General features: G+C 35.2%; 1 protein-coding gene across 3 annotated transcripts; it reads right to left on the minus strand.

The window, feature by feature from the left end:
- Positions 1-4,567: 4,567 nt before the first annotated feature.
- On the minus strand, positions 4,568-17,460 carry LOC107855395 (tRNA-specific adenosine deaminase TAD3). Of its 3 annotated transcripts, none has more exons than XM_047408618.1 (3): positions 17,330-17,460; positions 17,053-17,094; positions 4,568-6,297 (listed from the first exon to the last, which is right to left on the minus strand). In XM_047408618.1, the coding sequence occupies exon 3, from the start codon at positions 6,126-6,128 to the stop codon at positions 4,929-4,931; it is 1,200 nt and encodes a 399-aa protein (XP_047264574.1). In that variant the 5' UTR covers positions 6,129-6,297; positions 17,053-17,094; positions 17,330-17,460; the 3' UTR covers positions 4,568-4,928. The 3 variants fall into 3 exon arrangements, with proteins under 3 accessions (XP_047264574.1, XP_047264575.1, XP_047264573.1); XM_047408619.1 differs by lacking the exon at positions 17,330-17,460 and adding an exon at positions 17,175-17,303; XM_047408617.1 differs by lacking the exons at positions 17,053-17,094; positions 17,330-17,460 and adding an exon at positions 17,095-17,312.
- Between the last annotated feature and the right edge of the window lie 10,326 nt (positions 17,461-27,786).

Genomic DNA, 27,786 nt, shown 5'->3' on the forward strand with positions numbered 1-27,786 from the left:
TTTACAATGAATAAAAACCCTCTATTTATAGGGAAATTACTTCTAGTTTCTCTCTAAAAGATAGATACTTCAAATCCTGATAAATATCAACTAGATCTTGATAGATCTTATCTTTATTCTTTTTAGACATTCACTATAATGTAAATACATTTATAACAATAACAAATATGTTAGAAAATTTTATCCACAATAATAATGGGTGAAAATCATTTACCTCCTCAAGTTTACTTTAAAAATCAAACTCCCCCCTCTACTTTGAATAATAAGCATCCTCTCCCCTTTTACCTTGACAATGTCTATTTTAATCTTGACATTTGCAATATCTTTTTATAATATACATTATTTATTTTAGTCAAGTATTTATATATTTTTATTTAAATTTTTTAGTTTAATCTTTTTAATGAACTTGTCACAAAAGCTAATGTCATTTTTTATGATTGTTATTTTATTGAGATAACTCACAGGTATTTTTCGTCCCCACTTTCCCCTCCCCTTCAACTATATCTGAAGTTGTTATGACACACGTAAATTTTGTGGGGGGCATATTACCCCCTAAACTCATTTTTTTTGTATTTTATGCTCCTTTTTGCTGAGCAACGGTCAAGTATTAAAATTTTTTTTGTACTCATTTTGCGTGTTGACTTGGCCAAAAGAAGTACAAAAATATTTTGATACATGACAACCAGATCAACAAAAATAAGTTTAGCTAGTAATAGACTCCCCTTAAAGTGTAAGTGTGTCATAGCAACTTCAGGTATAGTTTAGGGGTACCTTGTACCTTATCTCTTATTTTACATGCATTAAGTGTGTGTGTGTAATATACATGTATATATATATATATATATATACTTTTTATTTTTTTGGGTCAACCTGCATAAATTTTGACCAATATTTTAAGATATATTTTTTCATTTTATTAATATGAAGAAGGATTGCAGCTTATAGTATTTTTCATATATTTTCTGATCATCTAAATTTTAAATTAAAATATTAAATTATACATTTTAAAATGTTGGTCAAAGTTCATGCAGGTTGACATCAAAAAGCAAAATAGTGACAAGTAAAAGTAAATAGAGGGAGTATATATTTATAATATAAGTAAACTTTTGAATTAATTTAGTATAAAATATATCTCCATATTTGTTATATGTTATTATATTACATGCATTGGAATATATTTATAAAGTTATTTTTATTTGTTATTTTCACAAGTATAAATAGATATTACAGTTTTAATTATTATTAATAAATAAATTTCCTTATCATGGTCATTTATTTCATTTAGAACATCACTTACTTATATACTTAATATATGTTTCTCACTTTTTTTTTCGTCTAAAAAATAATTTTCTTTCTATTTACAAAAATTTACTATATATATTAGATATAAAAAATATAATAATTTTAAAGAGGTAAAAAAAAATTAATAGTGTAAGGGTAAAATAGGTATTTAAAAACACAAGTAGGAAAAAAGGGGGAGAATGCTTATTGTTTAAAGTTGAGGAGGGAAATAATTATCACCCCAATAATAATTAGGCCGCCCCGAATATTGTGTGTGTTTTGTTAGTGACTGTTTGGATGATGGTTTTCCGTGGTATGGTAGGATATGGTTATCAAGATAATCATGCTTATTTTGATTGTTTCTTAAACGGTATGGTATGGTATGGTATGGTTCCTTTTCGTGGTTTGATAACCATGGAATCCCTCAATTCACAAAACCACCAATTTGGTGAGATCCCATGATTTTATTCTTTCTTTTTTTTCAATTATGCCCTTACCTAATATTAATAAATCTTATTTTACCCTTTACCGTATTCTATGACCAAGTATTTTCTGTCAGATTTTCAACAATCTTAAGGATATTTTACACTATGAAGAATACCAATTAATTACAAAGAAGATCAATATTACCGGTACGTGAGTGATCGTTCTTTGATTTCGTGAAGATGACATGTTCTGTTTAAAATTTGCATTCAAAAATTTCTACAATTACAGAAAAGAAAAATCCATGTCTTTCTTGTAACTTTATTTGGTGCACCTAATGATTCATTGATATCTCTAACGAGTGATTGGAGAGTAGGAAGTACAATGTCCTGCAAGGATTGAGGATGATGTTTCTGCAAACAAAGATATTTTGGAATATCCTGGGACTTCTAGGAAGTAACTAAAATTATCTCTTTCTCTTATTTATGAAAATAAATGTTGCTTTTCTCAGTTCTGCTTGTTAACTTAAATAGAATGATGTAGTATCTGCATGGGCTCAAAGATCAGGCAACTTAAGTTTGAAATAAGGCCAATTCATGTTAACTTTTAGGTATGAAATAAGTGAAAAAAAGGAAGAATATTGGAGTTGATTGATCCATAAGAAAAAAAAATTATTTTATTAATAATTATTGATAAATTTAAAATTTATAATAATTAGGGACATTTTAGTAAACTTATATGTTACAATACAGTATCATACCATCAAACCAAACAAAAATATTATTACTCCATTAAACAGTAAATGATATAGTCCATCCAAATATTGTATTGTACTATACTATACTGTATAATATCATACATTGTACCGTACATTATAAAATCACGACAAACCACCATATATCCAAACAAATTGTTAGTGTGTAAAGTTCAATAACTTTATTGTTCTAGTGAGTAGAGCTCAATTGGCTTTAAGGTGAAACACCGTACTTTTATGTGTGTAATAATTATGTTGAGAACAACATAATTCAATTTCAACTTAAGATCAATCAAGTCAACTTCAGATAAAAAAAAAAAAAAAGTCAACTTTAGAGAATTATGAAGAAGAACATTTATTTGAAACACAAATTCACTTAACAAGTGAAAGATACATAGTTACCTTTTTTACCTTCTCATCATGTAGTTCAACCTTTGTATATATTTATTAGTTATAATAATTATAGCAGTTAATTTTGTCAAACAACTATATATAATATATAGGAGGATCATAGAGGAGGTGATGTGACACCTCTCTATGGTCTTCATTGAAATTTATCTTTTTTCTATTTTTTTGAAGTTTTTTCACAATTTAATCTGATAACATTTAATATTTATTTCATAGTTATATCCTCTTAATTACTCATATAGTTTTTAGTTTTTTTTTTTTTGAGTCTCTTTTTCAGTTTCAGAAGTCCAAAAGCCACTGTTATTAATTTTATTATGAAGGCGATTTTGAAACGTTTAAATAAGGCAGCTCTGCAGAGGCAATGTTGGATGATTAAGGATGGTCCTTTAACTGCTTCATTTCCTAGTGAATTTGTCTTAGAGAAATCCGCTCACAGCAAGTGGCGGATGTACATGTATTCCAGCGGTTCATCCGAACTCCCTTTATCAGAAAATTATACTATTTTTACATGATAAAAATTTTTTTTATGTATAAATAATAGAGGCTGAACCCCCTCACTGAAAATCCTGGATCCACCTCTGCTCACAGGAGGAACTTCAGATTTGTGGGTGCTCCTTGTTTAGCTGTTATATGGAGATACTTGCTTTTTGTGTTGTTTTTTCGACTACATTTTCCCGTGTTTTATTAATATTATATCTTTTCTGTTATCCTCACCTTTGCTCTTTCATTTGCAGCTTCATATCAAAGTACTGGAACTCAAAATGAGGATGACCCTACTAATACGGCTGTCAGTACATTTCTTCCATCATATCAATATTTCAATGTTTTCTCAGAGTCAGCTCCGCTGTCTAGAGAGCGAAAATCGGTAAATGTATTGTTTGTTGATTGTAGTGATCACTATTAGTCTTTGCAATTATGTGAAATGAATTTAGATATTTTATTTATCGATATAGGCTTATCAAGTGGAACAGTCAATAGCAGTCAGATTAGAAGAGGAGAATGAACATGTTGAAAATTACTTTAAGTTAATGCACTAGTTTTTAGCAAAATAAGTTGTTTAGATTAAGATGAATTTGAATTTTGAATTCTAACTAGGTTGCTTGAGTAGTTGAGAAATTGTAGGTTTTTGAATTTGAAATTATGCAGATTTTTTAATTTCATGTTGGTTCTTTAAAGCCCCTCAATGCTTAATAAAATCATTGAAAGTTGTTGAAAGCTCATTGAAAGATATTGAAAGCTATCCAACCCATTGAAAATCATTTTAACCCATTTTTCGCTGCCCATTTTATTTTTAAAAAAACCAACAGAACAACTGTTGAGAGAGAAGGTAATGTAGTTCAATATTTTCGTGCAGTGATATACTTGCTTTAAACTAAGATGATAACTGAGTTATTTGTATAAAAGGTATTATATGGCATACAACCTGTTTGCATTGTTTGTACCGGGACTTTGATTTGATTCAGAGAATGACGACTGATGATAATTCAATTTGTTAAGAAAGGTCTCCTCTATGTACAAAATTAGAGGTATTTTGTTGATGAGAATGATCCTACATTAGATCGGACAAAAATTATACACTCTCTATAAGGATAATTTCTAAGGTAAAATATGAAATGTATTTGTAATATGATTAATCACATAACCATGAATTACCATTTATTACTCCCTTTGTCCCACAATATATGTGACAGGGCCAGAGTACAAGGGTCAAAACACTTCATTTTGATTATGAATTCATGTACAGATTCTTCAAAAAATTCAAAATAAAAATGTACATATTTGAAAACTACACAAGTACTACAAGTAAATATAGCTAAGGATTCAAAATATCTTTTTGAAAAAAGACTCAGAATTATAGTCAAAGAAAGTTTTTTTTTTTTTTTTGGGATTGCCACAAGAAAGGGAACAGATCATTGCACCCACACGGTAGCATTCTTACTTGCATATACATAAGAAGGGAGACCAAGTGTACATGTCATGGAGAATTATGCAAATTAACATTTCTCTGACTTAATTAATTGTCATAAGACCTAACCTCTTCACAATCTGAGTAGTTTTGGCTTCAACCACTTCCAGAAGTCATTGCATCTACAACTTTATTCCTGAAAACCTCCTCAGGGAGCACGACCCTGAAAACAGCATAATGGTGATTCAAGCTCCGCTCCCCTTGCAATCTGTGAACACTTCCTAGTGCACCAGCATTGGAATTTGGGGAAGAAAAAAATATCCGTCTAACTCTTTGATGGACAAGCGCCATTGCGCACATTGCACATGGCTCCCAAGCCAGGTAAATGTCATATCCAGTGCATAGATAAGGTCTGACCGATTGATAACTATGGCCATTACTTTTGAAGTCAGACTCCTTGATCTTCTGTTTTTTCAAAGGAGATAGCGCATTGTAATCAGGAAAAAGTTGTAGATCCCTGGCAGCAGAATGTTCAATGGCTACAATAGCCGCATGCCATAATGGATGCCAGCTACCAGAGCTTTGCATTGCCCATTGCCAAGGATGTACACAAGCAACATTATTAGTTAAATGTTTAGAGTCACCAATTGAACCGTCTAAAAGTGACATTTGCTGGTTTTCCAAGTTAGAGGCTTTGAGGTCTTCTAGATTGTTAGAGAAGCTACCTTCCTTGTTGACCTCATTTTCAAGACTGACCGAGGATATTACCTGATCACAAGCACTTGCAATTACCTGCTTAGTTGAAGGATCTACAATAACAGCAGCATTGACCACCTGACCAATAGAAGATGTTGCCAAATAAATGGTATGTCTCATTAAACCGAAAACTGATTGTGACTCCTCTTCACTAAATCCAGTTATGCCACTGATGTTGTAAGTTGGCGGATGATACGAAGTAGGCCAGAGCTTGCCCTGTTCTTCCCATTCTTCTTTCGAAGTTGCAGCATATTTGCAAACTTTTGTGATGAAAGTACTCAACTGGTAAGATTTGACAATCTCACGAATCTCGTATGGCATGCCATCAACCTCACCATCATTTTCAACAGCCAAACATAGAAGCAGAGATAATTGAGGTTTCCCTTCATCAATGCACTTCTTCCGCACACGCTTCACATGCTGCAAATTTTCAAGTGGTGCAATCTGATTCAACTTCCTGACTAGAGTATTCGCATCTTTGGGTTCAATAACAGAAGCAAGCACATTGACTGTAGGTTGGAGGTGAGGAAGAAAGGATGGCTTTTCAGGTATGTGAATGATTTGACATACTTGTGGGGATGCACTCTCCGTATTCTTCATCCTCACAGTCTCAATTGCCTTTGCTTTACTCAGTTTACTAGGATACAGCAACCTGTCGCTCTAATCACACATACAAATCTGGCTTTGGGTTTCACTGCCTGTTTCTGCTTATTCTTCTTCTTGCAATGATGCAAGAAGAAAGATCATTTAACTCCCCAAGTAGTAACACCTTCACATAAAATGAGACGAAGTAAGTACTAATTGTTTGCTTCAAATTTGAAACTTCTGTTGCATTGCAACATCATATGTATCTCTTGTGCAACAATCTTGCTCTCTCACCCATCTTCATTTTAGTTCTAATGAATATAGATATTACCAGTTATTATATTAAAAGCTGTTAAATAAAGTTCCAAAGAAATAATGAACACCCAAAATAAGGGGGGGAAAAAACAGAATCAAATAGCCCAGAAGGGTTAAATTGCTCTCTACTTAATCTCCTAATAATTTCATAACAGAACAATAGATCTCAGTCTGTGATCTATCCCATAACAAGAGATCAAGAATCATCCGATTATATACATATACATATGTTAGACTCAAGTGTGTGAACCAACAAAGGAATAAATTTCTGCTTACTCTAATCCAACTACAGCCCGGGGTCTCTAGCAAAGGCATCTTTTCATCAATTAGCTTAATTGAGCTATTATAACTTCTCTTATGGAACCTGATATTACAAGAAAATAATGCTACTTCCAGAAAATATGATTAGTTTCTATTCTTCGTCCCCTCAGCTAGCAAGAAACAAAACAACAACAACAAACCCAGTGTATTCCCACCTAGTGGGGTCTGGGGGGTAAGATGTACGCAGTCCATACCTCTACCTCTAAAGAAGTAGAAAGGCTGTTTCCGATAGACCCCCGGCTCAAGGCACGAGATACCACACAAACACATAGTAAAGCACAGCACAAGATTACATCTCATAAATACGGCACCCATCAGTAATATAAAACAGAGAAAAGCACACAGATTCGTAATAAAACATGGAACACGGAATCATAACAGGCATAAAACCCCCACCAAGTAATTCCCTACACTAGCGACCCAAACTGGCCCTAGTCCTCTGCCCTAATCCGCGTCCTCCAGACCTTCCTATCTAGGGTCATGTCCTCGGTGAGCTATAACTGCTCCATGTCCCGCCTAATCACCTCACCCCAGTACTTCTTCGGCCTACCCCTACCCCGCCTAAAACCATCCAACGCTAGCCTCTCACACCTACGGACCGGGGCATCCATGCCTCTCCTCTTCACGTGTCCGAACCATCTCAATCGGGCTTCCCGCATCTTGCACTCCACTGGAGTCACACCAACCTTCTCACGGATAGTCTCATTCCGAACTCTATCCCCTCTAGTCAGCCCACACATCCAGCGCAACATCCGCATTTCTGCCACCTTCATTTTTTGGATGTGGGAGTTCTTAACTGGCCAACACTCCGCTCCATACAACATGGCCGGACGGACTACCACCCTGTAGAATTTGCCTTTAAGCTTGGGCGGCACCTTCTTATCACACAGCACCCCCAACGCGAGCTTCCACTTCATTCATCCCACCCCAATACGGTGCGAGACATCCTCGTCAATCTCACCGTTACTCTGGATCACGGACCCGAGATACTTGAAACTATCCCTCTTACATACCTCCTGTGATTCCAGCTTCACTACTACCTCATTCTCCCGCCTCACGTCATTAAACTTGCATTCCACATACTCTGTCTTGCTTCTGCTCACCCTGAACCCTTTAGACTCAAGAGATTGCCTCCACACCTCTAATTTGTCATTCACACCTCCTCGAGTCTCATCTATCAGAACTACATCGTCTGCAAAAAGCATACACCACGGCACCTCCCCTTGAATACGCCGCGTCAACACATCCATCACCAACGCAAACAAAAAGGGACTAAGAGTAGATCCCTGATGCAATCCTGTCAGGACAGTGAAATGCTCTGAGTCTCCTCCCGCCGTCCTCGCCTGAGTTTTCGCTCCATCATACATATCCTTAATTGCTCTGATATATGCCAGCGGTACTCCACTCACCTCCAAGCATCTCCAAAGCACCTCCCTGGGGACTTTGTCGTAAGCCTTCTCTAGGTCGATAAACACCATGTGCAGGTCCTTCTTCCTTTCCCTATACTGTTCCACCAACCTCCGTACCAGGTGAATTGCCTCCGTCGTCGAGCGGCCAGGCATAAATCCAAACTGGTTTTCCGAAATAGACACTATCCGTCTCAGCCTCACCTCGACCACTCTCTCCCAGATCTTCATAGAGTGACTCAATAACTTAATCCCCCTATAGTTATTGCAACTCTGGATGTCACCCTTATTCTTATAGAGAGGGATCATGGTACTCCACCTCCAAGCCTCGGGCATCTTTGCCGTCTTGAAGATTTCATTAAACAATCCAGTCAACCACCTTACACCAGCCTCTCCAACGAACTTCCAAAACTCCACCGGTATCTCATCCGGCCCCGCCGCCCTACCCCTTCGCATCCTGCGAACAGCCTGTCTAACCTCTTCTACCTTAAAACGTCTACAATAGCTAAAATCCCGACACTCCTCTGAGTGCTCCAGTTCCCCTAACACAATAGCTCTATCCCCTTCGTCATTCAAGAGCCTATGAAAGTACGACTGCCATCTATTCTTAATGTGGCCTTCCTCCACCAACACTCTACCGTCCTCCCCCTTAATGCACCTCACCTAATCGAGGTCACGACCCTTCCTCTCCCTAGCCTTAGCGAGTCTAAACAACTTTTTCTCCCCTCCTTTCCCCTGTAACCCTGCATACAAGCTCTCAAAAGCGGTCGTCTTAGCTGTCGTGACTGCTGACTTAGCCTCCTTCCTCGCTAGCTTGTACTCTTTTCTGTTTACCCGCTTCTCCTCTTCGTCCTTACTCTCCACCAACTTAGCATACGCCCCTTTCTTGGTCCCCACTTTCTTCTCCACCTCCTCATTCCACCACCAATCCCCCCGATGGTGCCCGGCCCGGCCCCTAGAAACACCCAACACCTCACTTGCATTCCCCCTGATGCACCTAGCCGCCCTATCCCACATACTATCCACGTCCCCCCTACACTCCCACACCCCCATTCCCGCCAACTTCTCCCCTATCTCCCACGCATTCACTGGCGTCAGGCCGCCCCACTTAATTCTAGGTCTACACTCCTTACTCCTCCTCTTTCCATTCTTCTTTATACCCAAATCCATAACCAAGAGCCTATGCTGGGTCGAAAGATTCTCACTCGGGATGACCTTACAGTCCTTACACAACGCCCTATCCCCTTTCCTAAGCAACAAAAAGTCAATCTGGGTCCTGGCTATCGCGCTTCGAAAGGTGATTAGGTGCTCGTCCTTCTTCGGGAAGCCCGAGTTCACCACCACCAGCCCAAAGGACCTCGCAAACTCCAATAAGGTAGACCCCTCTTCATTTCTCTCCCCAAAACCAAAACCACCATGCACATCACCAAAGCCTCCCGGTAACGTCCCGATGTGCCCGTTGAAATCTCTTGCTACAACAATCTTCTCCGAGCTAGGCACGCCTCTCACCACCTCCTCCAAAGCCTCCCAAAACCGCATCTTCTCCTCCCCCTCCGATCCCACTTGCGGCGCATAAGCACTACACACGTTCAGGGTAAAACCCCGAAAGACCAACTTAATAGTCATCAACCTATCGTTGATCCTCTTCACCTCTACTACCTGCCCTCTAAGCTCTTCATCTACTAAGATGCCAACTTCATTCCTACGCCTCTCGCTCCCAGAGTACCACAGCTTGTAACCATCCACATAATTGATTATGGCAGCAAGAAACGACTAATGGCTACATTGTTCACCAAGAAACAGTGAGAACGAGACATTGCTTCAGTTTCTTTGAAAAGGAAAAACCGGACTGATGGTAAGTCAGGCAGTTAGCGACAAACTGGAAAGTGAAATGACACTTATACCCTCTTTTAGGCAAGCAAGTAATATTCGAACCAACATACATACTAGTGATTACTCGATCATAATAATAATTGTTACTGTAAATGATCCTTATCTTTTTGTGTAGATATGCAATTGGAGAAGTAATTGGGTGAACAAGGCAAGCAACGAAAGTGATGTAATTTTAGAAAATATGAAGGGCTGCTCCCGAGAAAACTTGAAGCAGACGACATAATATGTTTCTTTGAGCACGTGTGATCACATGACATGCTTGTTCCTTTTTAATCAGGAAAAGAAGCTTTTGTACAACGATAAATTGTCATTCTAAGGCCCAAAGCTATTCTTTCAAGCCACAAATCTGGATGGATGAACCGGTACCTGTTCTTAACTTTGATCGAGCGAACCAACTAGCCATCTCTATAAAACCTACTAGGCTTGAAGAAGTTGGAGTCAAATGTCTAAATTGCATCCCTGTGCCTGAACTCAGCTGAACCTAAAGGGGAAAAACAGAAATATTGCCAAGCAAGGCTGAGTACATCCGACAACATACTTTCATCGACTCCCTAACTCAAGCTTGGGGCATGAGTTTAAACAAAACATCATGCTATGCAATTGAAATTCAAATCAATAAAACCATTTCATAAACCTCCTAAAAATTTAAGGATTTGAAAACATTTAGGGAAATTTAAACTTAAATATTTTCATCTCACTGTCCTAGCCTTGGAGGACAGAGTTACTTAATATTTGCTGCTCGGGAGAGGTGGCAGATTGGCGGGTATCCTATAGATTTAGTCTACGTGTACGAAAGTTGGCTCGGACACCACAGTCATCAAAGAAAACATTTTCATCTCTTTCATAAAGTATCTAACTGGGGAGTACATAAGCTCATTGGCTCGAATTGTCCGGTCTCAGATATTGACTCAACTCGAAAAACCGCCACGCCATAATGACGTATGGTGTGGCATATCCAAGATTGGGTATCAACTCAATCAAATTACAGGTCCTACCATAACCTCGTGGCATGAATCGATAAAGGTTGCTAGCGACATTTATATCTCAATCTCAAACACCTACTCTGTTGGCACATGTAGTTTTGAGGCCAAGCCCTCTCATTTGACTATTTGTACTCCCAAAATTTTAATTGGCACTTTTGACGCTCAAAAATCTCAATAGTAACTTGACAGACCAACATATTATTAATCTCAATTAAATCATTTTAAAAAAAATCTCAAAAAAATAAAATATACTATAAATATACCATATATAGTGATTGTCATACTTTACCATATATAGTGAATACCTACTTTAACATATATAGTGTATGTCTATTTATGAAAAAGTTACAAACCCCAAGGCTAGTTTTTCCTTATAAATAAAGGGGTTTTCCTTCATTGTAATTCATCCCTCAAGAGAAGAAATAAGAATTACTCTCTCTATTCTCTCTACTCTTCTTCTTTGTTCTTTAGTTATTTTATAACACGTTATCAGCGCGAGACTCTGCCAAACAAGGTGAGATAATCTAAAGATAAGGTTAGTAATTCCTTATGTTATTTGTCTTTTGCTACTAATGATATAATTATTGTTGGATTTAAGGAAAAATAATTTGTTTGGAACTATTTATGTTTTATTTTTATTCTTCAAGGACAATATTATCAAAAGGGATAATAATATGTTTGGGTTTAAGTCCTATCAATTTATGCCTAAGACGCCTTTATATGGATAAGACGTTGAGTTTGAATCTCAATGCACCATATTAATGATACTATGATGGATAAGGCAAAATAATAAGTATTTGGTGAAACATGTCCCATCAAATATGCTGCATTCCTTGAATTGAATGTGGTAGCAATAAATCATATGTATGCCTCAATTTGGTTTTGTAGTAGCTATCATAATTTGATACGCTTAAGGCATGATTATATTTCATTCCTGGGGAATGAGAAACTTATTAATGCAAACGTGCACTTGATTGTGATGGTATCACAACTCATCCCCGAAAGAGGCTGAATAATTGAGAAAAGTTATTTTGAAATCTACTTCTGAAGTAAATCTGAAATTTACTAAAGTGAAAAATACATGTCATGGTAAACTTGGAGTTTACTAGTATAAAAGTTCATAAATTGACATGAACGATTGCGACATCCTAAAGATTTGCATATTAAGTATTAAATATATATTGAAGAATTCAAAAATTCTTCACGAGCTTTTAATGTTGCTTGTTCTCATAAAAAATTGGTTGGACCAACTAATATTGGGGTTGGATCCCTTAAAATCTGAAAAGTATAAAAGGTGAATATGGGCCCGTTCACCAGTCATGTGATCTATATAGATGCATCAATATAAGATGATCACATGTGCGTTTATTGTCAAGCTGCAGTTTGACATTCATAAAGTTGCTTGCTCAATAAAATTGAGTTAAGAGCATAACTTTCAAATTGTATAATCAAGACAATTCATCTTGATGATGATGGTTTGACATTGAATGCCTTAGATAAATAGCTAAACCATTACTAATAAGAACAAAGCTTCATGTGTTGGTATGAAATATGATATGTTGCATACAATAGCCTTTGTATGCATTAGATCAATAAATTATGATTATTTCTTCCCTCTCAATTGGTTCAAGGTCAAGAATCAACTATTCCATCTAATAGTTTTGATATGCGGTATACGATTAATGAATATACCATGATGCACAAAGATGAATTCCTCAAAGAAGTAGAGGATGTATGTTAGTTTTCCTAACATGAGGGGGAGATTATAAGCAGCTATGAAATATATTAGGAATTATCATCACATCCTCATTCAAAAGATAATTTAAGTCATATGCCGGAAGCATTTACTGACTCAAATTTAATTTCATATCTAAGATGCAAGTGCTTCTATTTTGCATTTTTAAAGGACAAAATCTACGCATGCATGAAGCATGGTAAACTAATCGGTTCACAATGAAATAATCCTTGAAAAGGATAAGGGAAAAATAATCATAATAAGAAGGCAATGTGCTCTTGAAGAGCCTATGACATAACATTTTATGAAACCTTATGAAAGGTTCAGGTACCTGAAAATAATGAAGTGATGAGATCTCAAACTGTTATGTCACATTGCGAACCGATACAAGATGAGAAATCGTCGACGATATCTTTAATACAATATTGACGTGATATTGCAAAAGATTATGAGGATCTAAATTCTACGTTTATTTAAGCATGCTGACGTAGAAATATTTATCAAGTGACATGAAAGGATGCATCTTGGTAAGTGTAAAACTTATTTGATTTGCAATCCAGACACTTGAAGATGTCACATATGAAATGTTGAATATTGTCACTTGACAAAATTTAAATGAAAACTTTCTAAGGATTCAAAATGTTTGAAACATATAAAAGTTTTTGGGAAACTTATTTAGAATCCTTATATTGTATAAGCTTATAACTTGAAAATTATTGAAACTCTTGGAGAGTTTTCAAAGCAATAGAATTTTTGCTTAAATGAGAAATATGCAAAATTGAATAAGGATCCATTCTGACCTTAAGAAAAGAATGAGGAACTCCTTGGTTATGAAGTATCATATCTTAATGCAATTGATGCATTAATGTATCTTGCAAGTACTATAAGGCCTGATATAGCCTTTTTCAGTTAATTTGTTAGCAAGTTTGCAGTCCCAATCTTGTTGGTCATGTTGATGTTGGGTACTTGTCTGACCTACATAAAGCTCGGTCTCAAATAGGCTATGTGTTCATATGTGATGGTACTGCAATATCTTGGAGATATACAAAGCATTCTATCGTAGCCACTTCATGGAACCATACTAAGATAATAATTATTCATGAAGCAAACCGAGAATGTGTATGGTTGAAGCATGATACATCTCATCTGAGAAAAATATTGTTTGAAATGTGACAATATACCCACAATCTTATATGAAGATAATGCAACATGCATAGCACAACTTAAGGGAGGATCCATAAAAGGAGATAGAACGAAGCACACTTCATCAAAACTTTTCTACATAGATGAGCTACAAAAGAATGGTAATATTAACGTGCAACAGATTCGTTCAAGTGACAATATGACTGATTTATTCACCAAGTCTCCTCCAATTGCGACTTTCAAGAAGATGGTGCACAAGATCGAGATGAAAAGGTTCAAGGATGTTCTCATTAGGAGGAGTTAATACGCGTTGTACTCTTTTTTCCTTACGAGCTTTTGTCCCACTGGTTTTCCTTGTAAGGTTTTTAATGAGGCAGCCTATATGCGTATTGTTAGAGATGTGTACTTTTTTTTCATCACTAGTTTTTTTTTCCCCACTGGGTTTTTGCTAGTAAGGTTTTAAAGAGACACATTATTTATCAATTAGACATTCAAGAGGGAATGTTATAAATATATCATATAGAGTGAATGTCTACTTTACCATATATAGTGAATACCTATTTTACCATATATTGTGTATGTCTATTTATGGAAAGGTTACAAACCCCAAGGTTAGTTTTCCCCTATAAATAAAGGGGTTTTCCTCCATTGTAATTCATCCCTCAGGAGAAGAAATAAGAATTACTCTCTCTATTCTCTCTACTCTTCTTCTTTGTTCTTTAGTTATTTTATAACAAGATAAAAATTTAAAGCTCAAACGTTTCTTACAGAAATACTATGATCTGCTATTTTCTTTTAAGTATAGAGATTTGTTTTTCTTCACACATGACATGTATAAAAGTTCTATTCAATCTTTTTAAATAATTGTCCGTTGTACCTAAGAAAACATGTGTTAAATTTCTGTAACAAATTCTTATTGTATAACCACATAACTTTTTTTTTAATCAGTTCTCCATTTGTTTCTTTGTATCACGGTTGACAAAATTTCTAAAATGTAACAGTTCTCTTGGATCTCTTCCTCTCTATCAAAAACAGCTTTGATTAAGCTCATTAATTAGGATGATTTTTTTTTCTCTTAGGCACACCTCTAACAATTGAGTTGCAAGAAACTTTTCTTTTGGTATGACATTCTTTTGAACGAAAAAAAAAGTTTAAGTTTTTATCATTAATTTGGGCTCCCTTTCTTTACTTAGAATTAGAAAATAAAACAGAGTAGAAATACAAAGATAATATGGTGGAGAATCTGAGAATGAACAGTTCAATTCCATGTTCTTGTTCCTCATCCTTTTCTTTCTTTCTGCTACACTTGTACTTAATGTTCTACAACTGGACATGGTTCTGTCAGACTATTGGCTTCCAGTTGTTGATTGTGCCGCTTATATTTGCTGATTTAATATTTTACTCAGGCCAACATTCTTCTTAAGGAAGAATACTTGATACAAATATATTGTGAAGAAACACGCATCTTGTGGATATACTGGACTTTAGCAGCTCAACATTCACTATCATATAACATTGTGTTGGGTTCTATATGTGTGTTGAATGGAAAATGGAGAAATCAAGTGGAAGAGAAAAATTGAATTTACACAAAAATGGAAAGTGTACTCAAAATTGACAAGTTTACTCTTTCTCCTACATTGGTGGAAGAAGAGAACTTGAGAGTGTTTATATTGAGAAACACATTTCAACATGGATAAGTGAGGCAAGGAATAAGAGATGCCTCGCGTCGTCGTCGCTCGCTCGGCTTCGGCTTCGGCTTTGGATTTGGCAAATGATCGATCACTTCCACATGGATAAGTGAGGCAAGGAATAAGAGATGCCTCGCGCCGTCGTCGTCGTCGCTCGCTCGGCTTCCGATTTGGATCGATCGATGAGATCTATCTTTTTGGACAAAATTTATTTGGCACTGTTTACGTGAACAGCTACACTGATTCACGAACCGCTTTGGCCGAATGGACATGAATTTTCAGAAAAGATAATACCTTTTAGATAAACCTTTATCTCTTTTCAGAAGAGGCATCTCTTGGCTATAAATAACCTGGTTTTCATCCGCAGGTTAAGAGATAGAAAACAACAAAAATTTTCAGATTACAAACTTCTTCTTCTTGTCTTAAAAATACTCTAAGTGTGATCATTCAAAATCCGCCTATTTGAGGTACCGCTATAGTCGGATTGAAGGCCATTTTATCCTGGGAGGAAGATTCCATAACCTCGGGTACAGTGAGGGGAATTATTCCTTAAGGAAAGTCCGTGAATTCGGACGACTTGGCCTTAGTCATTTCTGTTTCATCTTTATGTTCTGAAAATAAATACATCTCTTGGAAAAGTCATTTTGATCTTGTGTTGAGGGTGTTTAATACTTCATTGTGTTCTTGTCTATCGGAAACAGCCTTTCTACTTCATCAGAGGTAGAGGTATGGACTGCGTACATCTTACCCCCAGACCCCACTAGGTGGGAATACACTGGGTTTGTTGTTGTTGTTGTAGTATTGTGTTCTTGTTCATACTTGAACTCGAGTTGAAGTTGTTATTCTATTATATAGATTCTACGTACCCGTATTGTGGTAGATAACACATTGTTGGTCTTATAGTTGTTCTATAAAACTTATCACTTGAATAGGTATCCTTCTATCACATAACACCCCCGGTAGCATTTCTCCATAGCAACCATCACGTTTTAATCCTATTAGTAATACCTTCATCTGTCATTCCATTCTCGTGAAACAACAAGCCTAGACATCTAAATTGTTTGCATTTTGACACTGCAGTCCCATCTAGTCTCACCTCAACTTTTCTCCTCTCATCCTGACTTAACCCGCAATACATGTATTCGGTCTACTTCTTATCCCTAAACCCTTACTTAAGGTGCTGCTTTCCCAATGTCAAGCTTTTAGTGGGGATAGTCGCTAGTTTTGTCAGTTGCAATAAATACTCAAAATCAACTTCAAAAATTGCTTGAAGTAGATTATGTTGTTGAAATTACGTTTGCAGTAGACATGGTTTTTTTAATTGACATTTTAACAAACACTTTATATACAACTTTATAGTTGAACATATAAAAAGAATAATCAGAAATTGGTACCTGAGAAACAGAATTCTTTTGCCGAGAAAGAAAATAAAGTGAAGGATAAGAATGAAATTACCTGGAATAACAATGAATTTGAGCGCACAGCATCATAAATTACCTGCGGGAAAGAAAAGCCAAGTAAGTATCTCAACTGCTACATCAGCAGGAATCCAGGTAAGTCCCATAATCCCTCTTTACCCAATCATTCTTCAGTCCCCAAATTATACAAAAATTCTAATAATAAAATTATACAGCCAGCCTGTGGCAGACTTCTCTGTTTCTCCTTTGAAGGCTCACTTAAAATTATTCAATAATATAGAATCAACTTCCCTTTCAAATAAATCTGCGCCTACCCTTTTTTCCTCAACTTCTACGTGTGGGACCACACCAGCCCACTTCCTTCAAACGTGGAAAGCATGCAACAGCTGAAATTTTTTTATTTGGTTGAGGGTCTTTTAGTTTTTTGACATGAGTTTTTGTGGACTCATTATGTTTCACTCCTTATTTTCTCATATATATATTTTTTATTTATTTCTTTTTTTTCCCAACATTACCTTTTTTTATATATATATTCAATCTTTTTCTCTCACTTATATTTTTAGCTTTTATTTTAAAGGGTGGTTAGCGATAAAAAGTATAAATATTTTTTAAAAAAATTATTTCAGAATAAAAAGTAATATTTACAAATTAAAGTTGTGTTTGATTATAAATATAAATTGAAGGTGTTTTTGAATTTTTTGGAATAACTTAGAGTAAATATAATTTTTGATATTTTTCAAATTTTAATTTTAAAAAAATATTTTCAGAAAATCATATATGAAAAAAATGAGGATTTTCATTAAGAGAGTTAAAAAAATTGTATGCTTGAAATTTGAATTTAAAATTTTAAAGTAAATTTTGAATCTCCTAAACTATTGATCCTACTCTAATCTATTGTTTAGGAAAAAAACAACAACTAAATAGCTAGACATCAATTCTTCAACATATGCAGCAACCAGACGAGCCTAGCCATAGTACAAAATTTATATGTTAGTTGTGATTAATTAGGAGTTGTTAAATTAAAAAAAGAGAACAAAAATAAAAAAGTTGAAAAAAGAAGAAGAGAAATATGAAAAAGTGTGGTTTGCCAAACTTTCTAGTTATATAGTTTTTTTTTTGTAATCCCCTAAATAGTTTATTATGAGTAGGGTCAATGATGTTGGAGGTTCAAAATTCACTTTAAAATTCTAAATTCAAATCTCATGTATACATTTTTTTTAATTATTTTTTGAATTATCTTAGGGGTTGGTCGTTTGGTACACCGAATGAGATAAGTAAGGACATCCAAGGTGGGATATTAAATGAAATTATTTTATTCCTACCTCTCTATGGGATAGTAATTCCATCATTTTAGCATAAAGGGTGGAATAAAATAATTTCGGGATTAAGTAATACCTTATATCAAACATGAAATAAAATTAATCCTAAACTTTATCTCGAAAATATTTTTCTTATCCCTTTTATCAAACGATCCCTTAGTGAAAATCCACGATTTTTGCATATTTGATTTTTTGAAATATTTCAAAAAAAAAAAATTGAAATTTGAAAAATATCAAAAATTATTTCTAATTTAAGTTATTCCTAAAAGTTTAAAAACACTTGCAATTCATATTTATGATTAAACATAACTTTAATTTTTAAATATTATTTTTTACTTTAGAATATTTTTTTAAAAAAATATTTATACTTTTCATGGCTAAACACAAATAAGAGCTAAACATACAAGTGAGTGAGGAAGAATGAAATAAAAAATAAAAAAGTAATGTTAGAGGAAAAAAAGAAAATAAACAAGAAATAGAAGAAAATGTGAGAAAATAAAGGAAGAGGAACATAATGAGTCCCACAAGAACACATGTCAAAAGTGAAAAACCCTCACACAACTATTGTTGGGTGAGTCTGACCCATATTAAAATTTTCTTGCAACAAGTCCCCTCTTTTTCCCCTAATACTACGTATTTTGATAACATAGTGCATGAGAATGCTAATCCTCATAATCATTACTCTTCATTTGCTTCAGCTGACTTGTTCAATTCAGCTTCTTTACATCTCACAACTTGTGTTGAGACACTCCCTGTAAATTCTAACGTCCACGTTGAGCACACAACTCTCACTCCTTTTATAAATTATGAACCATTACCAAAATTGTCCCTTCACATGCCGTCATATTCATCACATTCCCCCTTACCCGATCCAATCTCTTCAACAAATACTAGTTATTTAAATGGAGCAGGAGTACAATCTAGTCCCTTATTTAGTTTATGAGACTACGAACTCCACTTCGCTCAACCCACCCCAGTTTTGGCTGGAGGTGACGTTGACTGGGAAAGCGCTAATGTTCACTACGCAAGTGAATGGACGGGACTGCTTGGTGATGATACAAAATCCTCGGGACCTAGCTCATATCATCACGGAGGAGATGAATCTAGGAACAGAAGTGTTCAACAACACCACTCAATAGAATCTAGCTCTCCCAGCTCTCCCATTTTAACCCTAGTTACATCAGGAGGAGGGACTTATCCCTTGGATCCAACCCCACGTAATAGTGGTACAGACGGAGCCCGAGAGTCACCACGGCACGCCTCCTTCTCACTTACCATGTTAAACGCATGTGAGGAGTGATGAGGATGGATTAGTAACTACTATGGAAGACTTAGTTGTGGGGATGGAAGGAATGGCACCCACGACTACCTTCTTGGGTCAGGTACGGGTCTTCCTCCTCAAAGAACTGTTTGAAAAAAAAATAAACGTAAACTATCCCCGAAATATGTTCAAATGCTCGATCCATGCGAGGCCAACATTAAAGGACGTGGGGAAATATGTCATTATCATGAGTCCCTCTCTGAGGGACACAGAACTTTCTAGTTCGTCTCACAGTCTCTCCCTTAAATTTTATTACCCGATGAATTTTCTTATTTGGAATTACCGAGGATCTCCCTCTATGGATTTTAGGCTTAATTTTAGAGAGTTGATTGAGACGCATAAACCTGCATTAGTTGTTTTGTTGGAAACTCATAGGGACAACCATCAGTCAATGCCTTATGAATTTCATTTCTCAAATGTTGTAGCAGTCCCAGCTGAGGGGCAGGTAGGAGGTATTGCCATTCTTTGGCATGTAAACCTCTTGAATGTTACCAATGTGGCTCTTACGCATCAGGAAAGTCGTTGCATGATTTAGGTACTACCCTCCCCTAATAAATGGTTATTTTTGGCTATCTATGCTTTCAATAATGCCTCGGATAGGCTAATGCTTTGGGATAACCTTAAAAATGTTGTTGACTCTATGTCGGGACCCTGGCTTATTGGTGGGGACTTTAATGAAATTAGTAAAGCCTCTGAAAAATTTGGTGGATTAGCGACCAATTGGAATAGGGTTAATTGATTCACTGATTGTTTGGGTTATTATCGAATGCTTGACTTGGGTTTCTCTGTAGAAAATATACGTGGTCAAACTTGCGTAGGAATAATAGGACTATTCTTGAGTGACTTGATAGATTTACAGCAAATTCTGACTGGTTAGAATTATTTCCCGAATCTTTCGTCAAAAATCTCACGCACATACATTCTGACCACTGCCCTCTTCTGTTAATGTTAAATCCTTCAATTTTGGTTCCCAAAAGACTGTTTAGACTTGAAACTATCTAGACTTCTCACCCCGATTGTTAACGGATTATTGCTAGCTCTTGGGATCATATGAATAATTCCCTTGTCCCCCCAATCTCCTATTTTCAAGAACAAGTATCTACTTGGAATAGAGAGGTGTTCGATAATATTTTCCACAAAAAAAGACGGCTCCTTGCACGTCTTTCTGGAATTCAAGCTTCCCCAAACTATAATACCAGCTCATTCTTGCATAATTTAGAGACCTTTCTTAGCTCAGAATTCAAGAACCTGCTCCATGCGGAACATGAATTCTGAAGGTTGAAGTCTCGAATCCATTAGCTCAATGAGGGAGATACGACTACTAAATTCTTCCACATCTCCACCCTTGGGCGAAGACGCAAAAACAAAATCCTGTCTTTGCGGGACCCAGTGGGAAATTGGATTACTAGCAGACAAGACATTGAGAAACATGATACTTCTTTCTATATGAACCTCTATACCCCGAATATAGTTTGCTTGCATAGGCATTATCAGCAAGCACCTTCATGGGTGGTCCCTCCTGAAGATACAGAACGCTTGCTGAGACCCCTAATGCACCAAGAAGTCGTAGATGCGGTCTCTTCATTTAAACCCTACAAGTCCCTTGGACCTGATGGCATCTACCCTTTCTTCTACCAAAAATACTGGCATATTATTGGTAGCTCACTGAAGGACTTCTGTACTAGTGTCTTCACAGCTTGGAAAATCCCGTTGATAATCAATGAAACTTTTATTTGTCTTATTCCTAAGATTTCACATCCTTTAACCATTAACCAATATAGACCCATCAGTCTCTGCAACATCACGTATAAAATTATCATTAAGATTATTGCGAACCGTATGAAGCCGCTCTTGCATGACCTTATTGGGCCTACTCAATCTAGCTTCCTTACAAATCATAGAGCTTCAGATAACACGGTTCTAGTTCAGAAGGTCCTCCACTTCTTTAAAACTACTAAAGGCAGACAAAACTTTATGCTTGCTAAGATTGACCTAGAAAAAGCTTTTGATCGGCTTGAGTGGTCCTTCATACACGACACCTTTCTTTATTTTAACTTTCCTAGAAAATTTGTGGACATTATCATGTCCTATATCACATCTTCATTGGTCGCTATCCTTCTTAACGGATCTGCTACGCCTTTTTCCCCCTTCCAGAGGCATCCGGCAGGGAGATCCCCTCTCCTCTTATATTTTTATTTATGTATGGAGCATTTTTCCCGTTGTATTGAGTTTACCGTTGAATATGGCTTGTGGAATCCGATTAAAATATTTGCCTGAGCTCCTCCCTTGTCCCACTTGTTATTTGCGGACGATATTATTCTTTGTGCAAAGGTCGACTCCACCTTCTGTATCAAAATTTCACGTATCTTCGAGCATTTCCATGCTTTCTCAGGCCAGAAGATTAGCATTATCAAGTCCAAACTCTTTTTTTCCAAAAACACTCCTCCCTGCGCTAAGGAAATGGCTAAAACTGTTTTAGATATACAAGAAGAACATGTGTTTGGAAAATACTTGGGCTACCCTATCTTTACTCAGCGCCCTTCTAAGCATGATTTTCAGTATCTTTTAGACAATTTCAAAACTCGACTTACGAGTTGGAAAGCTTCTATTCTTACAACTGCTGGGAGAACGACTCTTATTCGATCTACCCTGAGCAGTCTCCCTAATCATGCTATGTAGCTGAGTAAAATTCCTACTTACATTATAAAACAAATTGAGGCTTATCAACTGAACTTCCTCTGGGGAACCACTCCCGAACGTAAAATGATTCACCTCTTGAAGTGGGCCTTGGTGTCAAAGCCTAAAGATCTTGGGGTCTACGGATTCAATAACTTAAAATAAAAAATTTGGCGTCGTTAGTGTCTTCGTCCTGGCATGCTTTCCACTCAAACCACTCAAACTCCTTATGGGCTCGTGTTTTATGGAATAAATACCTAGGATGATGATCCAGGTTCTCCCAAAGCTGGAAGCTTTAACCTTGGGCTGGGCTCAATAGCAAATAGGCTTTCAATGGCATCCTGGAAATGGAGAGCATATCAATTCCTTTACAGATGCTTGGATGACGCCTAATACATCTAAAGTGTCTCAGTATAGAGTAGCTAATAGTTGGTCCTTCTCGCAGCTATCCTTCGACCTTCCTAATAGTATTATTTCTCTCATAAATGCTATCCATTTTCCTCCCTACTACCCCTCAATAGCAGATAAAATCAAATGGGGATTGACAGACTCCAAAAATTTTATTTTGAATTCCTGCTATAGCGGCATCTTTTTCTCAATCTATCCCAACACGAGCACTTTCAACTTCTCTTGGATATGGAAACTGGACGTACCGCCAAGAATCAAGCATTTTCTTTGGCTCATTAATCATAATAGACTCCCAACAGTTTTTTATCTGTATCACATTCACTGTATCCCTCCCTCTAATTGCATACTCTGTAACTTCACAATGGAAGAAACCATTGCCCACCTCTTCATTTACTGCGAATCCATTGAACTACTGTGGATTCAATTGGGCATCATAGACTAAATTCCAGAACTTAGATAGATGATGCTAGAGAACCAACATCTGCGGTCGTGTCTCCTGCAACTACTTTACTTTGTGCCCTCCCAACAAGCAACACAGTATATTCCTAGCAAAGTGTTGCTACCCTACTGCCTTTGGCTAATCTAGTTAGCGCAAAATAGATGTATTTTCCAAAACACCCCTTTTGAAATATCTATTGATAATGTGATGTCGTTAGCTACAGAATACTGGTTTTTAATGAGTAAACATCGAACAGTTAAGCAAACCATACCCGTGTACATCAAATGGAAGCCCCATGCACTTTCTTTTGTTATGCTTAATACTGATGGAACCTTTACTTCTAAGTTGGAAATGGCTTCTATAGCGGGTATCTTTCGAAACTCAAATGGGGATTGGTTACTAGGATTCACTAGCAGGATCTTCGCCATAAGCTCTCTGGAAGCTTAACTTCAGGCTTTAATTTTGGGTTTGAGCATTGCAATTTAATATCGTTATATGACATTGCAAATAAATGTTGACTGTATTCAAATTGTTCATGTCATATCAAATCTATCGTCTGATGATTCACCTTTATTGTCAAATTGTAGGTGCCTGATGCGTAATCTAGGTGACCCGTTACTGGAGCACGTGTACAGGAAATAAAATAAGTTGGCTCATGCACTGGCACGGACGAATGTAGCTACTACTACGCAACTATTTTGGGAACCTCCTGCATCCGTAGAGGATATTTTGATCACTGACAAAAATGGAGGCTTGAGTTGTCATAGGGTCAGGATACACACGCCTGGCCAACTTGTGTTTAATAATACTAATCGTAGTTATCAGGTTGTGAATACTAGGAATGTGTGTACTATTGCCAGTGCTTGTACAGTGGCTAGCCCACAGATAATCTCCCTGTAATACGTTAAGAACTTATATAGTATGTCCTATTTACCAAAAAAAACAACGAATTTGAGTGGACAGAGCGGCGTGACTAATTACTCATTATTTTTTGTTATATTATGCTAATATTTCAGCGGGTCAATGACAATTGTACTATTACTGCAAAGTGGTTTTTTTCCAAACATATCGATAGGCAACTTGGCACGATCTTACACTTTGACATCTTAAGTATATGTTATTCATTTTAAGCACCTTAGTTAACGTTTCAGTGTGTCACTTTGACACCTTTTGCATATTTTCCATGGGGCATTTAGTTCACTTACTTACCTGAAAGTGTGTAGAAGATTCTATTTGACTAATGTGGCGTTCAAGTTGGACCACAAATAATATATTTGGAAAAGGACCTAAAATGTCCTTCAACTATGTGAAATGGTGTAAAAATGCCCCCAGTCTGCATATTGGGCCTAAAATGTCTTTAACGTCTACCTATTGGGGCTATTTTGTCCTTTTATTTAACAGATCAATTTTGCCTCAGTTCATTAATGACGTGACTTTTTTTTTGGCTAGCTAATAATTAATTTTTTCCTAAAATCCCAATCCACCCAAACCTAATGACTTGATTCGCTGATATTCCGGAAATATTAATCTCACCCTCAAGGAGGGATAAAAAAAATACTACAATCCTGGAATAATTAATTTTGGGATGAGTTATTCATCATTTTGTCTCAACCAAATATGAAATAAGCTCATCTTCTAAATTAATTCTGGAGTTAGTTATCCTGACCTCTTAACAAACGATCCCTTAGTTCAGGTACTAGTCCATGACTATGCTTTCAGGCTCACCTTTAAGGTAAAATATATAATATCATTTATAGTCTTTTGCTCGTCATTTCTTTGTATTTTTAGATGCAAGGTTGTGGATGACTGGGATAAGTCTCTCTGTTTGATTATTCTAATCCTGTCTGTAAGTCACATCAGGATGTTAACAAGAGAATTTTCCTGTGTATACCTCTCAACCTCAGTTTTGCTTATTGTCATATGTTTCTATGAAAATGTTTTAGCACGTATTGCATATTTTTAGCCACTAATAATGCTATCAACCTAATTATTAAGCTTAGCTAACAATATTCTCAAATTATGCCTTATAAATTTGTAGTGAGATAGTGATTTGTTGTTCATCTAACTAATATTTATTAACGTGCAAGTAATGAAAACCACCACGGTGTAGTAGTATGAGACCCCTACAATTGTTCTGCAATGGTGAACTTTTACATTATAATTAGATAGACAGTGTTGAGCTCAGATTCAGATAAACCTGAGACTTTCCTTTCTTCTCTTTGGAAGACTATATTAACTAAATAAATAGTGTACAATATCAATTTTTTATCGTTTAAATTGATCTGTTAAATAAAAGGACAAAATAGCCCCCATTAGGTAGACGGGCAGGTATTTTAGTCCCAATAGGTAGACGAAAATGATATTTTAGGCCCAATAGGTAGACGGAGGGCGTTTTTGCATCATTTAGTTGAAGGACATTTTAGGCCCTTTTTCGTAATATATTAATTCACTCCCATTAATTTATATCTTCTTCCTCACTTTTAATCACTATTTTTTCCAATTTTAAGCTTATTTAATGGTAAACATTGTTTCTTCATCATTAATTTGTGATAGTTAACGTTGATTTTTTCGTATTTTTTCATTTTTTTTAATAATTGTGTTATGAATTTCTGATTATGAAGCAGTATGTAGTTTGATTTAAGGGGAAAAAAATCTTAAAGCATCCATAACGAAGACAGTGACAATGCTTTAAAAAAGTGAAAATTATCCCAAATATACTTTTTAGATTATTAATTTCAAGTTATAGCATAACTTTTCATTAATTACTAGACTTAAGAAATAATTACAAGTTATAGCAACTTCTGAGAAAAATATATTTTAATTAATTTTTCAAAAATAAATTTTGTAATATTTATTATTTGTATTATTTTCTTATATTTAGCATTTAACATCTATTACTATTAATTAAAGATTTTGGATATTTATGGCAAGTTAAGATATCAATTTTTTTATAATAATTAAATATCAAAGTTTATCCGCAATTTAAGGAGATACATATGGTAAATATATTTTTTAAACTTAAGATTTGATTTTATACTTTTTTATTAACTTGAATAATTAACTTGATTATACTCTTTTTCATATTTTTTAGTCTTTAATTATCAATAGAAGTCTTATCTCTTTTCTTTTTTTAATTATCAATAGGAGTCTTTATCTCTTCAATTTTCATTCATTAAATTTCTTTCAAATAGTGACTCTTCCGTTCATTAAATTCCATTCATTACCTTTTTTAATTACTAATAATCTTCTCGATCATTAAATAGTGATTCTTCTAAATTGGACAATTGTTTAGATCAATTTTATATTAAATTAAGAACAAATAGTAAATGTTAACATTTGAATTATTATTGCTTTTAGTTTGTTTTCATGCTTAGGTAGTGCTTAATTATTAATAGTTATTTCATTCTAAAAAAATTTACAGTCAGTAGGCAGTCTAGCCAATTCAATTTTGTCAAATCGTTAAGTGATGATAACATATATATAGTTCTATTTTGGATTTTAATTAGTCATCGTTTCCCCACGTCCATATAATGCTTACCACAATTAACTTTTAATATCATTGCTATTGTAGTATATATGTAAAACTAAAATCAAAATACACACCAACACAATTTTGATTTCACATGTATACCTTGAAAAAAAAAACTTGTTCTTACACTCATCCAGAACTTTAAACTCGTGTTTGGCTCGTTGCTAACATCTGAAAAATAGTTAGCCAGAGCACATTTCATTGTTTTACCTGTAATGTATGTCCATATACTCGAGGAAGATAAATGAACAAGAAGACATTCATTTTTAAGATACATTAGCCAAACAAAAATGCCTTTTATTGAGTTTTTTTTTTCATGTGAGACCTTTAATAGATGTATGGATTAATCATCAAGATTGTTGTACCATCAGTTTATCGATCTAGGGATGGTTCCAATTAGTGTAATGATGTTAATTGTCAATTAGTGTAATGATGTTAACTAAGTTTTGATGAACACATTTTCCTAGGATAATCGACTTTTAATACGTTGAAATCAATTTATATACTCATTTCATACTCGAGTAACATTTTTATTTTGAGTTCTCAATGTATTAAATTGATATCGATGAAGTTTTACATATATCACATTTGTATTGAATAAGTTTTATGAATATAACAATTGATGAGAAAAATTATGTTTTATGTTACGTAACCTTTTTAGTGTATGAGTGGATATTATATGAAAAACTATCAACGTAAATGTTGAAAATAAATTAATCGATAGTTCTTTGATGTCAAATAATTTTTCATTGTAATAAAAAAATAATCAATATTAGTCAAGATTGATATTTTTGTTTTCTTTTTGGCAAGATGAAGCACATTATATAAATACTATGTTAAATATCAAAACTAAACTTTATTCATACCAACAATCTTATACAAAGAGTAATGAACACCAATAAAAATGAAGATTCAATATTCATGTCAAATGTTACTAATTGTAGAATCGAAAAATGTATAATTTGATGTAGTTGATATCAAATTTAATACCATCTGATGCGACTAAGTTCATATCAATTTCATTCAACTATGTAAAATACAAAAGCAAATGTTAGAGTAGCATAACATTATATAAATAC

This window comes from Capsicum annuum, chromosome 3, assembly GCF_002878395.1.
Source record: "Capsicum annuum cultivar UCD-10X-F1 chromosome 3, UCD10Xv1.1, whole genome shotgun sequence".
Classification (NCBI taxonomy): Eukaryota; Viridiplantae; Streptophyta; class Magnoliopsida; order Solanales; family Solanaceae; genus Capsicum; species Capsicum annuum.